The 16469-nt window shown below is 46.2% G+C and overlaps 1 protein-coding gene across 1 annotated transcript in view; it reads left to right on the top strand.

Moving 5' to 3' along the window:
• The first annotated feature begins 8743 nt into the window (after positions 1-8743).
• The window catches only part of LGI2 (leucine rich repeat LGI family member 2), a 30460-nt gene continuing 22734 nt past the window's right edge, over positions 8744-16469 (top strand). Inside the window, exons 1-4 of the mRNA XM_055434960.2 lie at positions 8744-8955; positions 10859-10930; positions 12491-12562; positions 15123-15194. Of these exons, the coding sequence (XP_055290935.1) occupies positions 8759-8955; positions 10859-10930; positions 12491-12562; positions 15123-15194 (413 nt within the window). The 5' untranslated portion in view covers positions 8744-8758. The remainder of the gene's footprint in view (positions 8956-10858; positions 10931-12490; positions 12563-15122; positions 15195-16469) is intronic.

Here is a 16469-nt window from a genome sequence, read left to right as displayed (position 1 = left end):
TCATCCTAATGGTCAAGAGCAAGGAGTCATGAGGTTTGTTTAAGGGATGAAAATTTATCTCAGTGTAGTGGTGGGTCTGGTCTTGCCCTAGTGTAATGGGAGTGTGTGTGTTGGAGGAGAGGAACAGTGTGTCAAAGTCAGCATCTCACTCTTTGGCCAAGCTCCTAAGGTTCTGCCTAGTTGCCTGAGGGCTGCCAATCCTAGCACATAGGATGTCCTTCTGGATTGACTGCATGGACAGGGCTAGCCAAGGGCAGTGACCACATCTGGACCACATAGCTTGACCACATCTATGGATTGTGCCTTGTCCACCATTATAGTCCCAGAGTCCAGCACAGTTTCTTCTCAATAAATATTTATTGGATAATTAATCTTTCTAGCTTTCAGATAAATGTACAGATTCTGTCTCTTGGGCTGTGGAAAGAAAGTGGTGGGGAAGAACTAAAACCCTTCTGAGTACTAGTAGGCTTATTTGACATAGAAAAGTCTTATTTCCTTGGGTATGTTTTAAGCTCTTTGAGGCAAATATATTTAAATCTATATCTATCCATATTTATATCAATTTATATCCATATCCATATTTATATCTACTATGATTCATGGCTTTCAATAAACAGATAGAGACCAATCAGCTAAAGTGAAGTCGCTCAGTCATGTCTGACTTGTAGCGACCCCATGGACTGCAGCCTACCAGGCTCCTCCATCCATGGAATTTTCTAGGCAAGAGTACTGGAGTGGCTTGCCATTGCCTTCTCCGAACCATGTAATTACCTAACTTCAAATATGAAGAACTTCCATATTCTTCAACTGGATTTCATCCTTCAAGCCATCCAGGGTGAGGTGCATTGTCCTCTCCCATTTGCAGAAGAGGAAATCAAAGTCCTTTGAAGACAAGACCTGCTGAATCTGGGATTTATATCAGGTACCCTGACAACACATTCCGTGATGTTCCCACTCCATCAGTGGGTCCTTCCTAGTACTAGATTCTGAAGAGCTCAGAAAGGTGGGTTTGAGGGAGGACTCTGAAGATAAGTTCTAGACACTCTTCTTCAGAGCAACTCTTCCTGTAAGACATGGGTGGGCTGCAGAGGGGCTTCCCAGGTGGCACTAGTGGTAAAGAACCCGCCTGGCAATGGAGAAGACCCAGGTTCAATCCCTGGGTCAGAAATATCCCCTGGAGGAGGGCATGGCAACCCACTCCAGTATTCTTGCCTGGGGAATCCCATGGACAGAGGAGCCTGGCGGGTTACAGTCCATGGGGTCGCAAAGAGTCGGACATGACTGAGCAACCAAGCACACATGCACAGGTTGCAGATGGGAGACTCATAGCAGGGCCTGTAGGCAGTAGTGGAAAACTTAGTCCATTTTCTGATTTCAGAGAAGTCTGTCTGAAGTTCCTCTCTTGGTGTTGAACTTACTCCTGAAAGCTATATTCAAACACAAACAAAACATTCCTGGGAAGGGCAGTCCAGTGAAGTAACAGTCATTGAGAAGAAATGTGGATGCATTTTAGGTACTTCCCTCAGGATATATTCTGATGTGGGCTGCGGTGGGTTGAGCAGAGGGCCTAACGTCACAGAATAACTCAGATGGTATAGAATTAAAAAAAAGTAAGCCCCATGTATCTTTAGTCTTAATATTTTTAGTCTTATTTAAAATTGAGACCAGAGGCCGCAGACTTCAACAGCAAAAAACTTGAGAGATTATACGTCCTTTGAGAATGCAAAGCATTGAATTATCCATAGTTTATGGATTAGAGAAGAGCTAGAGAATATTTAGAGACCCCTGATTATACACTGAAGTTAAATCTGTACTCATTTTTTAATTTGTTCTCCTGAAGTAGACTTTCTAAGTCTGTTTGCTAAGAAGACTGAAACGATTTCCCATAAAATTATTATATTGATCTGTAAGTTTGAGATTGTGAAAGTTGGTATGGAAAACTGTCTTTGTCTTCCAAGATTGACTTTACTCACAGAGCCACCCTCTGTGGCTCACAAATGTACTTCTAGTCAACTTACTGCAACCAAAAGTTGGGCATAGTTAAAGGCATTCTGGTGTAAAGAGATTGATGTACTCATCAGGTTCTCCAGAAAAACAGAATCGATAAGCTAGATGCGAGAGGATTTAATACAGGAATTGACTGGTGCAGTTATGGAGGCTGAGAAGTCCCATGACCTGCTGTCTATAAACTGGAGACCCAGAAACACTGACAGTGTACTTTAATCCAAAAGCCTGAGAACTGGGGAGGGGGTGGATGTAAAGGGCAAGGACACAGTGGTGTAAGTCTTAGTTTGAAACCTGAGAACAGATGCACCAATGTCTGAGAGCAGAAGACAGATGTCTTAGCTCAAGCAGAGACAGCAAGTTCACCCTCCATCTGTCTTTTTGTTCTATTCGGGCCCTCAATAGCTTGGATGATGTCCACCTCTAGGTGAGGTTGGGGAGGGTGATCTTTCTTAGTCTACCGATTCAAAAGTTCATGTCTTCCTGAAATCTCCTCACAGACACACCCAGATATCATATTTTACCAGCTATCTGGGCATTCCATGGCCCAGTCAAGCTGATGTATAAAATTAACCATCACAAGTGACTCTTGTAAAATAAAGTGATTGTATACTAATGTGATTCTGATTAACTTCTCTTTTAAAAAGTGCAAAATTTCAGAATAAGTAGTCAAAAACTGATGATAAAGACTGAAACATAGTAATGACATAGAAAACAAAGATCAAATAGAAAAAAAATCTTAGTTCCTTGAGAAAACTAATAAACAAAATTCTGACAGTATTGATTAAGAGAAGAAGAAAATGACCAAAAAAGTACAGAATTTAAAAATTTTCCTGACAAGGGGAGGGAAAAGATATCACAAATTTGGGGAAAGAGCTTTGAGAGACAAAGCTAGGAATACTTACTGAGTTTTACCTGCTTCCCAGTTTCATCTTGAAGTTGCTATGTATTGTCTCTGATGTCTGGATGGATTAATGATGCCTGGATGGACTAAAGCTGTTTGAATGAGTTTGTGATATCTGAATCAGCCAGGTAGGATTCATCTGGTTGCAAAAACCCCAAACCCATTCTCTGGCTAGTTACAAAGAAAGGGAATTTATTGTCTAACAAAACTGAAGAGTTTAATGGGTGACTTAATCTGAAGCCCAAACAACACCATCAAATTCCTCTCCTAGAAGGGCATCTTTTCAGCAACCTGTGTGGGTTCTCCAGCTCAAACTACCCCAACTCCTTGGTGAGTAGAAGGTAGAAGGTAAGACTGCTTTCCCATATGGTAACCATAAGTCCTGTCAAGCAGTTTCGTTAGCCCTGATTGCTCCTGTTGGATGGTGCGTTCACCACAAAACCAGTCACTGTGGCTGAGAGTGTGGAATGTTCTGGAATGCTCTAGTCTAGAGCCGTGTGCAATGGAAAATGAGAGTATTCATCAAATGAGCCACATAGGATTGAATTGAATTGGATTGAATGTTGGGAAGGAATCATTCCCTCCAAAGCAAAATTGTGTCCTGTTGTCAAGAGAAGGGATTGTTGATGACTGGTGACAGATATCCCATAGGTGTCCATTACCCTGGTGGTGGGGAGGAGGTGGCGAAGATCATCAGATACCATGGCCAGCATCATGAGGGCCTTTCAGCTGATTTAGGAAACTGCATGAAATATCCACAGGCAGCTCTTCAAGAATACGATTGAATTCAAGAGGCCAGTTTGAGTCATATTCAGAATGAATTCCAGACTTGTGACACCCACTGAGTTAATGAAGAAGGGAAATGATGGGAAGCCAGAAACATTTGACCAGCAGCCAACCACAAGAGTGGCATATTAGGGTGATGTGGTCAAAGAGGGATTGGCAAACTCTTTGATTTAAAAATAAAGAGACAAGACTGTTTTGGTTTTTTTCCCCCAGAGAATCCAATTTGTAGCCATTCAAACCAAGTACCTTTGAGGTTTGGATGAATAATTTTTCTTTGGTTATTACAGCAAGCATCAGAGCCAGTTAGATGCTAGTGAAGGCTTTCTAAAGCTTGTAAGTCTGGTGAGAACATCAGTAAGGTGGCAAGGTGGGAGTGGGGGTGGAGGTGGGGGGTGAGGGGGTGAGCCTGGGAGGGATGGAGGGTGGGGGAAGGGACGGAGGTGCAGTGGGGTTTAGTTGGAAAGTGGGGGAGGGGTATGAGAAGCATGGTAAGGTCTTTGAGATTCTTACAAGATTTACAGATTGGTTTAGAATTTGAAGATTATGTTTGGTTTAAAAATAGATCCCCAAACTGCAGTATTCTTAAATTATCACTCTTCTGCAAGATTTATGTGATTCCCTGCTGATTAGACCCAATAGATATTTTCTCTTTAATGTCTGTATGTATGAAATACCATCCATTCATTCATTCAATCAACTAACATTACTCTGAGGGCTCCCTTAAGGAGCATCAAGGTGTCAGACAGGTTTGAGGATTTCCTATCCACCCCCACTATCTCCTCCTTACCATCTCCACTGGCCATGTAGCTGCCAACTCAGCATTAGCATATGGATGACTCATGGTCATTTCAGAGTCAACATCTCCAATACAAAACTCTTGATACCTCTCTTCCAGCCAAACTCTCTCCTCTCCTAGACTTTCTCAAGAAATGGTCCCTCCATCAACCCACTGGCTCCAGACAAAAATGTCAAGAACTGGCATTCTTGACATTTCCTTCAACTTCATACCTAAATCCAACCCAGTACCTAGTAGCTCTGAATCAATATTGACCTAATGGCAGGTGGTTGAATGAGAGGTGAATGAATGAATAACACTTTGATCTGCCTACACGTGCCACTTCAGCCTGTACCATTTCATCCCCCATAGAAATGCATGCTCCTGACATGGAGATACAGCTTGAGTAAGTGTATGTCTGAGCAAAAATTTTTACATTTTGAAAAACTCTTGCTATTTCCTGGAAACAGATTGTGTTTCTCTGATTGTCTATTAAGGTGTTTTGTTTTTTTTTTTAACCACTGAAGATCTTGGAATCAAACCAAAGTAATCTGCATTTCCATTTTTATATCTTAATTTATAAACTGCACCTTATAATTTACAAGCACTCACTTAGTGTCTCTAGCAGAGCTGAAACAAATACCAAGCCTGCCAGCTATGCCACCCAAGTCTTCTCTCTGCACCCTTCCTTTCTAGTTTTCCAGGTTGGAGGAAATGGGCTGTAGATAGACCTAGCTTGGAGAGGGTAAGGATAGGAATAATGATGATGAAAGTGAAAGTGTTAGTCACTCAGTCATGTCTGACTCTTTGTGACCCCATGGACTGTAGCCTACCAGGCTCCCTTGTCCATGGAATTCTCCAGGCAAGAATACTGGAGTGGGTAGCCATTTCCATCTCCAGAGGATCTTCCCAACTCAGGGATTGAACCCAGGTCTCCTGTATTACAGGTGGATTCTTTAGTGTCTGAACCACTGGGGAAGCCCAATAATGATGATGTGTCACATTTATTTAGGGGATAAAGAGGAAGGTCTCATTATACCCATTTTATAGATGAGAAAATATAGGCTGGAGATGGGAGTGACATGACCAAGGTTTGTTTATGAGTGATGAGCCAGGCCTAGAATCTGCATTTCTGGAATTCCTCATGCCAAGAGTCTTTCCAGGACACTAGACCAGGGTGTTTCCACACAGCACTTGTGGTAATAGGGCTGGATCATGCTTTGTTGTGCAATGCAGGATGTTTAACAGCATCCCTGGCCTCTACCTATTAGATGCCAGTAGCATCCACCCCACTGCAACAACCCAACTATCTCCAGACTTTGCCAAGTGTCACCCCTGATTGAGAAACAATGTGTCTGGTTCTTAAGTAAAGCAAAGGCACAAAGGTTAGGAAAATTCATCTCCCTTCACAGTCTCTCACACCCCACCCACTGCCCATTCCCTTCAATCCCAGGGTTTATCTGAGAATTGTCCTGCCCACAATATTGCACAGATCTCTGAACAAATACCTAGTACCTCTTATGTGGCATTGGGTCCATTATAGTCTTGATCACATTTAGCTTCCAAAGGTTCACACAACTATCCCATTTTACAGATGAGGAAACTGAGGCATCAAGTTTGCCTTAATGTGGGCCATAACTTGCCTACAATTACACAGTAAGTGTCAGGCTGGGTTGCACACCCACAGCTAGCTAGCTCTGGGGACAGAGAGCTCACCTTCCCTACCCTACTACCTTGCTTCACGTCACAGCTGAGAATGTTTTCCTGGGTCAGCAAAAAGGTACTATGTTTGAGAATCCCCGCCTCTTCCTCTCTATAAAGCAGTAGCCCGTCTCTCTCAAGGGAGATATCTTTCAGGATGTGCAGGGCACACATTCATGGCTGTGGGTCCACATGCCCATCGCCCTCTCCAGACCATGGTCTGCATCCGCATTGCCAGCACTGGGTCTTGCTGAGTAAGGTATGTCGGCAATGCATGTCAACACAGTGATGAGGAGGACTTCTCTGGTGGTCCCATGGTTAAGACTCTGTGGTTCCACTGCAGGTGGCACAGGTTTGATCCCTTGTCAGGGAAGTTTTGCATCCCCTGCAGAGCAGCTGAAACAAAACAAGAACATGGCAGTGAGAGCTAAACACAGCAGCCCGTTCTGGAGTAGGAGCCTCCTGGCTATGTACTGTGTGACCCTGGGCAAGAGAAACACATCTCTGAGCTCAGTTTTCCCATCTATAAAATGTGAAGACCCATTTCCCAGGGCAGATGTGAATTAAGTGATGATAAATGTAGATTGGTTCCCATGAATGTTCAGTGAAGTCGCTCAGTCATGTCCGACTCTTTGTGACCCCATGGACTGTAGCCCACCAGGCTCCTCGGTCCATGGGATTGTCCAGGCATGAATACTGGAGTGGGTTGCCATTTCCTTCTCCAGTGGATCTTCCCAACCCAGGGATCGAACCCGGGTCTCCCACATTGTAGACAGACGCTTTACCATCTGAGGCTACCAAGGAAGCCCCCACCCTAGGGTTCAGTTCAGTTCAGTCGCTCAGTCGTGTCCGACTCTCCGCGACCCCATGAATCACAGCACACCAGGCCTCCCTGTCCATCACCAACTCCCGGAGTTCACTCAAACTCATGTCCACAGAGTCGGTGAGGGTAAATAATGCTGGCTAAATAATGACCTGCAATGAATGTCAACGCCCTGCATGAAATTACCTGCAACAAACTGACTTATGATTCCTGAACCCCTTATGGTCAATCTGTGACCCCCATGTAGCCATGCGGAGTTACTTCTTCAGGGCTGTCTGCCCAGCAAGACTTCAAGTTCCCTGAGGATACGGCGTGATCCTTTGCCCACTCAGTCTCTCTGCCCCCGTGGCCGGCCAAATCTGCTTAAAATGATTGCTGAAGCAGCCATAGTACTGATTCCTACAGTCATAACCATTTGCATCTGGGACTGCTTCCTGGTGTATCTTGACATATGAAATGATTTCCTTGGTTAGCAGCCTGATGATGGGCCCTTGATTCTGCACTCTGAGTAGTCCTGGCTTTTTGCCATTTTGATTCTGCTTTGACCATCTTCTTTGATTTCTCCAGTTCACACTACCTTGTGGTAAGAGTCAAGCTCAGCACATCAAAGGTAGGGTGAGAAGAGCGGCTCAGCGGGGCCTGGTTACCCACATCCCCTGTCCAGGTTCTAACCCCCATTTCTGCCCAGCCATCTACTCCTTGACCACCGGTCAGTTACTGACGTTTTCTGTGCCTCGGTTTCCTAAAGGGTTGGTCAGGACATGCCTCAAAGAGTTAGAAGATTAAAGGTACAGAGCCTAGAATATATCACATCGCGGGTCTCTATTAACTATTGCCCCTAGTGCTTTCGTTCGGGTGGGTGGGGTGGCTAGCGATGCGCTGAGGGAGGGAGAACTTGGATAGGCTTTTGAGCTCGGTGGCAGTAGGCAGGCTCCGGAGCAGCAGGGGCGCGCAGTGCTGTAGCGGCTTTTCTTGCCTTCATGCCTTCAGGAGAGAAAGGCGGCTAGCTTCCGTAAGCCTCCGGTGCTGAGGGCGGGGAGCCGACCCCACCGCCCCACCGCAAAAGACAAGCCCATCCCCGCTGAACTCAAATGACAGCATTCACATCCTTCAAATATTAATAAAGGCAGCTCAAAATTCTGTACTCTTCAAACACCCAAGACAAAGTCTGCCTTCCCATCAAGCCATTGCCCCGAGCCCTACTTTTCCTTTTTCCTCACGTTTTGGTCTGGCTCAAAGGAGCCCAGGGTCTCCCCCTAAATCATTTGGAGCGGGTGGAGGGACTGCGGGCGTCTGATCCCCCATCCCTCAGCCAGGTCCCCGGGGCGGGGGCGGGGGTCTCCGTCCAGGCCGGCCCCTCCCGCAAGGTCACCTAACTTTTTCCTCTCTCCGCAGCTCCTGCGAAGGGGCCGGGAGGGGCCGGCGGGGCGCGGCGGGGGCGGTGCGAGGCCCCCTCCCCGCGGGCGGGCGCCCGCCCCGCATTGTTCATTGGCCAGAGCGGGCTGCGGGCGCGGGTGCTGATGTCAGGCGGGCGCGGGTGCGGCGGGCGCAGCGGCGGCTGCCGCCCAGCAGCCCGGGCGCGGGTGGGGGGGCGCCGAGTGGGGGTGGCGGCCAGCATGCTGCTCGGCTGCGGCTCGGCCTCCCACACCCGCGGCGCCCTTGGCCTCGCCAGTAGCGGCGGCGCCCGCGTCTGCAGCGGCGCAGGGTCCGAGCGCGCGGCGCGGCGGCGGGGGTCGTGGCCGGGCGGGGACCCGGGGGCCCGGGCATGGCGCTGCGGAGGGGCGGCGGGGGGCCGGGGCTGTTGCTGCTGCTGCTGCTGGGCACCGCGTGTCTGACACCGCCGAGCGCGCAGGTGAGGCGGCTGGTGCGCTGCCCCGCCACTTGCAGCTGTACCAAGGAGTCCATCATCTGCGTGGGCTCCTCCTGGGTGCCCAGGATCGTGCCGGGCGACATCAGCTCCTTGTGAGTGAGTGGGACCCCGCCAGCCCCCTGCCCCGTCCTAACCCCACCCTGCCGCCCGGGAGTTGCCTCCGGCGCCGGGACAGCGCGACCCTGACTCCCCTGCTTCCCGGCCCCCTTTCTTTGCGTTCGGGTTGGGGAGCGCTATGGGACGTGGGTGGAGCCTCGGGCCCCGGGGAGGATGAGGGGCACCCGAGACTCGGAGTCTGGGAAGCCGGACAAGTCCCTGTGGCAGTGTTTTCTCAAAGTCTGGCCCGCTGGCCACCTGCATCAGATCCACCTGGGGGAGTTTTGCCAGGGCAGATTCCGGGGCCCGCGCCGAATGATGCAGGGTCTGGGGAGTGGAGCCTTGGAGTCTGCATTGGGCCGTCCCCAGGTGACACTGGCACACATTAAAGTTTGAGAGGAGGATGTGTGGTGGAGTGCAGAGGTGCGGGGGGTTGTGTGGGGGCGTGTATATGCAACCCAGCAGGACTGGAGCAAGGATGAGGCCTCACTGTCCCACCCGAGGTCTGGGGCTGTGCTTTCCACGGTGGCCTTCTATGGCCCTGTTCACACTGCAGGTTGGACAGAACCTGGGAAAGGGCATGGCACCTCTGGAAGTGGTGATGCTATTCCATGTGGCCTGGAAGAGGGAAGCACAGGGGACTTGGTGGAGCACTAGAGAGTGTGGGCAGCCAGCTCAGTGGGCAAGTGCTGGGAGTCAGCCTGACTTCTTGCCCTGAGTTTACAAGGCCTTCTTGCCCACTTCCCCACCACGAATTACCTTGGCTGCCTATTCAGTGCTGGAGAAGAAGATAGGAAAGGGCTTCCCCTTACTGATTCACCTGCTTGAGAATGCTTTCAACCTGGCCTTACACAGTCACTCAGGCCACATGACCAGCTCTCATCATGGCTGTGGAAGGGGCTCTTGGGTTATATCTTCACTGCTAGAACTGTTTGCTGCTGAGATGACTCCTTTGTTCCTGGCCAAGGTGCTGGAGTGATACCTATTCTGTCATAGGGCACGGATTCCCCCTGGGGGTGGGGAGGGGGAAGTTGCTCACACTTTCTCTTATCTCCACTTCCCTGCCTCCATCCCAAGGAAGGTACTGGGGTCTGGACCCAGGAGTGAAGGGCTTCATGTTTGCATTTATAGAAGTCAGGAGGGTCTGGCCAGGCTGGAACAGAGGGCCTGTTTGATGCCTAATATTGCTAAGTCAGATGACATGGAGAATTCCAGAAATGAGAATTCCCCTGGTTAAATCCCTTATACCACCAGCTGCTTAACTCAATGGCATGCTAACTGAAATAATTCTGAAATGATACATTGAAGTCCTACTGGGGCCAGAAAGGATGAAGGACCTGGTGGGTAAAATAGTCAAGTTCCTTGCTCTGGTTGACCGTTAAATCTGACAGATGGCATTGCCTCCCACTGCACATTCAAGTTCAGGTGTCTCTGAGTTTTTCCCCAAGGCATCACGGTGCGTTTAATCAGAAGTGCTCTGAGTGACTTTCAGAGCTGTGCTCCCAAGGGGAATGCTTAATCCTACCCTGGAGTTTCGTGGGCCAACATTAATGCTGTGTCTACACAAACAGAATCATGGGCAGAGGTAAAGCAATTATCCATTTTCAGCTAGGGCCTCCTGTAGTTAAGAAAAGGAAGTGAGGGGATTGATTTAAACTGGCTGAGATAATGTCTATGGAAGGAGCTAGACTGAAGGTAAAGGTTTCCGTTATTCAGCGCAGTTTTTTTATTGATCCGGTTCATTGGAAAATGGCTGGACTCGTCTTGTTTCTTACCCCAAGAAGTCCTGCTTGAAGCCTCACTCCTAAGTGGAGGAGTTTGAACAAGGCCACTCGCCCATCCTGCCTGGCACTTCCTGAAAGCAACATAGTCTCCATTTTGTTCCTCTCTTGTCTGTAGGAGCCTGGTAAATGGAACGTTCTCGGAAATCAAGGACCGGATGTTTTCCCATCTGCCATCCCTGCAGTTGCTGTGAGTGTGGGAAGTCCTCTCTGGAATTGGGGGTCCTGGGGCTGTGGTCTTGGGAAGAGCCATTTCTGCCTCCTGGGTATCTGTCCTTCCCAAGATACTCATGCTCCACCAGTAAACCAAGGCAGGCTCTTAGTGTTGATTTGGTCCATCGTGTCCCCACCAAGCTGAGTCCCCAGTGCTCAGCTCCCTTTCCTTCTCTGGCATGTGTTTTCCTCAAGGACTTTATTGTAGATGCCATTGCCCACACCTAGCAACAACTGGGGAGATTAATTACATTGAATTAGGGCCTGAATTTTGCCCAAAGGAACCACTTCCCAAACACCTCCCTTTAAAAGAGAGCCTGCATTTTAAACTCTTAATGTTATTATGGTCATAGGAATATTTCTTGTTGACTGAGTATGTAAACTGTTGGGCAGCATGCTATGCATTTATGGCAAATTTTTATTTAATGTTATCAGTATTTTCCTTTTCCCATTTGACAGATGGGAAAACTGAGGCTCAGAGAAGTTAAGTAACTGGCCCAAAATCACAGCCAGAACTCTGACCCAGGGCCCAAAGCCCACAGTCATAACTCCTCTTCATCCCAGGCGCTCCTGCCAAGTACTTGTGTCCTGTGCCTGGTAGCCTTGGTCAGTTAATATTTACTGATAAAAAGCAATGTCCAAAATTCAGTTTTCAAAAGCAAATCAGTGACAGGCAAAGTCATGAGTACTTAGCTCACTCTTTATATGTATTAGTTTCTTAAACTTGAATGAGATCAGAATGGAAACTATCAACGTTCTTGATGCACACAGAAAGATATGAAGACATGGCATATAGTAGACTCATCCCAAATCAACTTCATGTTGATATTTTTGTTCTTGAAATGTTATGCACCTACTTATAGCATTATCCTTACTATTTTTAAATCTGTAATTTCTGATAAATTATAGTTCTATTAAAATATTCTTATGATGCAAATGCAGAATAGTCATCAGTGGTGACGGCAGAGACTATATAAACTTTTACCAAAGGCTCAAGTGGCAACTCAAACAGCTATGTGGTGAAAAAGAACCTTGTGAAGTTTTCTTAAACTTTTTATTATTTCCCATGGGCACGTGTAGTATGCTAAGAAGGTTTTTTGTTTTGTTTCATTTTTTTTGGTCTCAGCTATGTGACTTTGATCAAGTCACTTAACTTCTCTGAATTCAAGTTTCTCTAAGAGTCAGATTACTTCTTTTTAGATGTGTGCATCATAAAGCACTCACTGGCTGTTTAGTTGTGCTGAACATTGGAAAGCTATGAGATAACAGACCCATATCATATTTACTGATACCCACAGGGAAGAAAGGTGGAATGATAAGGGTGACCAGAAAATCTGGCCAGAGGGAATCTACTTGCCATTATCCATCAGTGTCTATGAGTCAGGTTGTGCACGGAATGGGCCAGTTTTAGGCTGAGAAGAGCCAATGTTTGCCCACAGATCAGAACATAACCAAAGAAACAGGAATGGCTTCACCATGTAACTCAACTTTTGCACTTCTTCACTGGAATCTGTTGATATCTGTCTCTTGTTTTCAGATTGCTGAATTCTAACTCATTCACAGTCATCCGGGATGATGCTTTTGCTGGACTCTTTCATCTTGAATACCTGTAAGTTTTGTGCTTTGTCTGTGTGCTGAGTAATTGGTATGTCTGTGGAATGGCTGTATTGCTTTCCGAGCTGGAACAGCATCTCTTAGAGAGCTTGGGGGTGGGGGAGAAAATGCAGAAAACCCCATTCTCTTTTCAGCGCTGACCTTTTATAGTTTACTTGTGTATGAACATGCTGGGACAGGAGGAGGTTGGAGAAAAAGAGGGGGAAAGGGAACAAAGAAGGAAAGATATTCATTCATTCTCCGCTGACATTTAATTTGTCATGTCGTAAGCACAATTGGAAATTGCATCGGGTATTTTTACCTCTCAAAACTAGGCGTGGATTTGCTGACCAGCCAGAAATAAAGCTGAAGGATTCCGAGGGCTACATATTTGTAAGAAAGTCTCCCTCTTTGGGGCTACAACTTCATGTTTTTAACTCAACTGTCCCATATCCCATTTGCAGTATCCCCTATGAGCTGCTGCTGGGAGTCTAATTTTATTTTTTCTCCTTTAAAATAAAGGTTATTTTTCCCTTTTCAGATGTGCAGTTATCCCCTCACCAGCGATGAGCTCTGCCCTCCCTCTGATTTCTGCCTTTTCACGCTCTCATAGTCTTTTTTCCCCTTAAGTTCTCCCATCCTTGTCTTTTGTCACTTTGTAATAATATTAATCCAGCTATCAGATGGGATTTCCTCACTTAGCATTCAGAGGGATTTTTAAAACCTTGTCTCTGCCTTCTTATCTGAGATATTTGAATTCTAAGCACATCCTGTGTCTAGGAAAGTTCTCTGCTGATTTTCTGTCCTCAGGAAAGATGTCTCTGGAGGAATTCTTTCTCCAGAGGACACGTAATACAGGTACTGTCATAATAGCTGATAGTCTAGGTAACCTGGGAAGAGTGGTCAGGCTGCAGCGCTAAGTTTAACTCGGTTCTATGGAAGCGTATAGACAGTCAATGGAGGTGCTGAGTGAAGAGCAATCTCTTCTCTTTTTCCAGTAGTGCATCTTCCTGTCAAAGTTATTGAGGAGGAGGCTTGCTTCTCAGTTTATACTGAAGTTCATTACTGAATAGACCCCTGATTTAACAACAACAAAAAAGACCAGATCGTTCTCAGTGTACAAATCAAGAACTGTTTCACTACTGACATCACAGTGCAAAGCCTCTCCCTTGGACCATCTCATCAGAGACCCTCTTATACTTGAAGAAATGTGAGGCCGTAAACTGAAATTTAGTTCTCTGTGGCCCTAGGGAATAGTCCCAGTGCATTCCCTTCATGTATTTCCCACAAAGACTTCAAAGCACAGCTGGAGTTTTTATTGTGAGATCCTATGTGCAAGCCCTAAGACATTTAAGCACCGAGAAAGAAGTTTGGTCTGTGCTCAACTTCCTTATACTTTCTCTTTCCAGTGACCTAGAGATCTAGAGAGTATCTCTGTCTTGTTGCCCATGTGTTCAGAGGTGACACTATGTAGGCCATGATTAACTCAAGCTTGTTGGAGTAAGTGAATGAGTGAAAGTCTCTCAGTCATGTCCGACTCTTTGCAACCCCATGGGCTATACAGTCTATGGAATTCTCCAGGCCAGAATACTAGAGTGGGTAGCCTTTCCCTTCTCCAGGGGATCTTCCCAACCCAGGGATCAAACCCAGGTCTCCTGCATTGCAGGCAGATTCTTTACCAGCTGAGCACAAGCGAAGCCCAAGCCTGTTGGAAGCCAAGTTTAATTGAATTCTCCCTGGGCAAAGACTTCAATGTATGCGTAAGCACTCAGTCATTTCAGTTGTGTCTGACTCTATGCAACCATATGGACTGTAGCTTACCAGGCTCCTCTGTCCATGAGATTCTCCAGGGAAGAATACTAGAGTGGGTTGCCATGCCCTTCTCCAGGGGATCCTCCCAACCCAGGGATTGAACCCACGTCTCCTGTATCTCCTGCCCTTGGTGGTCAGGTTCTTTACCCATTCAGCCACCTGTGAAGCCCAAAGGCTTCAATATGGAGGTGTAAAACAGAGGGCTCTGTTCAAGGGACAATGATATAAAGAAAAATATTAATAGCCAGGTGCTGTGAAATGTAAGAAGGTTGGAGGGAGAAAGAGGCCTGGAAGCATTCCAATCTTGTGGAATTTGAGAATGTCTTGCTGTTGTCTTGGAGGAGGAAATGGAATCCACTCCAGTACTCTTGCCTGGAAAATCCTATGGACAAAGGATCCTGGTAGACTATAGCCCATGCAGTCGCAGAGTTGGACACAACTGAGTGATATCACTTTCCTTTCCTTTGCCTTTGTCTAGGGCTTTCTTCTTTCTCCCCCAAAGTGTTTCTACCCATGCTGCCAACTCTGACTTTGAAGACTTCCACGCTGCTTCTGGAAGGAATGTAAAAAGCATATCTGTGTCCACGCACTCTTGCACACACACCCGGTTCCCACTTGGAATCTGGTGTAGCTGGCCGAGCCTTTGGACATGAATTTCTGAAATTCATAAATGCTTTTCGATTCCATTCTGAAAGCATCCCAGTATCTTTTTTGAGGTATTAAGCACAGAAAATTCAGTTTAATTTTATGGATTTTCTTCTTAGGTTCATTGAAGGGAACAAAATAGAAACAATTTCAAGAAATGCCTTCCGTGGCCTCCGTGACCTGACTCACCTGTAAGTCCTGTGAAAAGTGTTGTAACTTCTTTAATGTGTAGAGTGAGGGTCACTTCCTGGTACTTCTCTCCTTTTTAAAAATTTTTATTTTATATTGGGGTATAGTTGATTTACAATGTTATGTTAGTTTCAGGTATACAGCAAAATGATTCAGTTACACATATATCCATTCTTTTTCAAATTCTTTCCCCATGTAGGTTATTACAGAGTACTGAGTAGAGTTCCCAGTGCCTCTTTTTCTTGGCTGTTTTGTCCATATTGTAATATCCACTGAAGGAAATTCATTTCTAGATTGCCCGAGAGGTTTCTATATTGTCAGTCAGGCACCATCCCATCATAAGCACCCACACACTTGGCTTTCTTATCTTCTCCATCCTCCTGAATCACCATTATGGTTCACATGACTGCCTGTCAAATCGGGGAGTGATGGGAGTGATGGAGGAGGTGGAAAGGAAAGAAACATGTATTGTATACCTACTCTGTGCTTAGTAAACTTTTCTTTATCTTTCTCCTTAATCTGGAAGTCCCCATTGTACAGATTTGGGAACTGAGACTTACCTAACTCATTGAAGAATGCTGAATGGAGGATCAACATTTGTAACCCGAATAGAGACATTTTTGTGGTTACTTTAATTTGAATGCAAATAGCTTTTTCTTTTATGTTGGATTTATCTGTTGCTTAAGCTAAGCTCTCTGGGTTCTTTAATAGCTTTCTGGAGGAAAAAATTAAACAAATTGATTTGAATTGGCGTATCAAATGAAACAAGCACACACATACTTAGCAAATTTAGAAAACTGGAGAAATAGTGGCTGAGCTTATGAAAATGTGAACATCGTCTTTGTCTTGGTAGGAGCAATTTAACAGCCAGGAACCAGTCACATTTGCATACTAGAAACTTTGTGTTTGAGTAGGATAACATACCCCATTTCCATAGTAAGCTTGTCTATGGTCAAAAAATCAAACTGGGGAAATTGAAGGGCTTTGAACAGGAGTATTAGGCAAGGGTGGCGGTACCTCCCGTATGTGAACTCTAACTGATACAGTATCTAAAGAGATAATCTTTTACATCAGACCCTGATAGAGGCAAAGGTATCTGTCAGTAGGCTCAGCGAGCACTTGATTCTGGAGTCCTGCCAATCAAAAGTCTTGCCTGAGTCACAGTTTGTAAAGGAAGGAGATGAGGGAGTGGGAATGGGAGGTCCAAACAGCACAGCCGATCCTGGACAGCATCAGACAGACTCTTGTTGGCATTATTTCTTTGTGATTTCTTTCTT

This window comes from Moschus berezovskii, chromosome 5, assembly GCF_049115385.1.
Source record: "Moschus berezovskii isolate FMDL1 chromosome 5, NW_MosBer_1.0, whole genome shotgun sequence".
Lineage (NCBI taxonomy): Eukaryota > Metazoa > Chordata > Mammalia > Artiodactyla > Moschidae > Moschus > Moschus berezovskii.
This window is presented reverse-complemented; position numbering and strand designations above follow the sequence as displayed.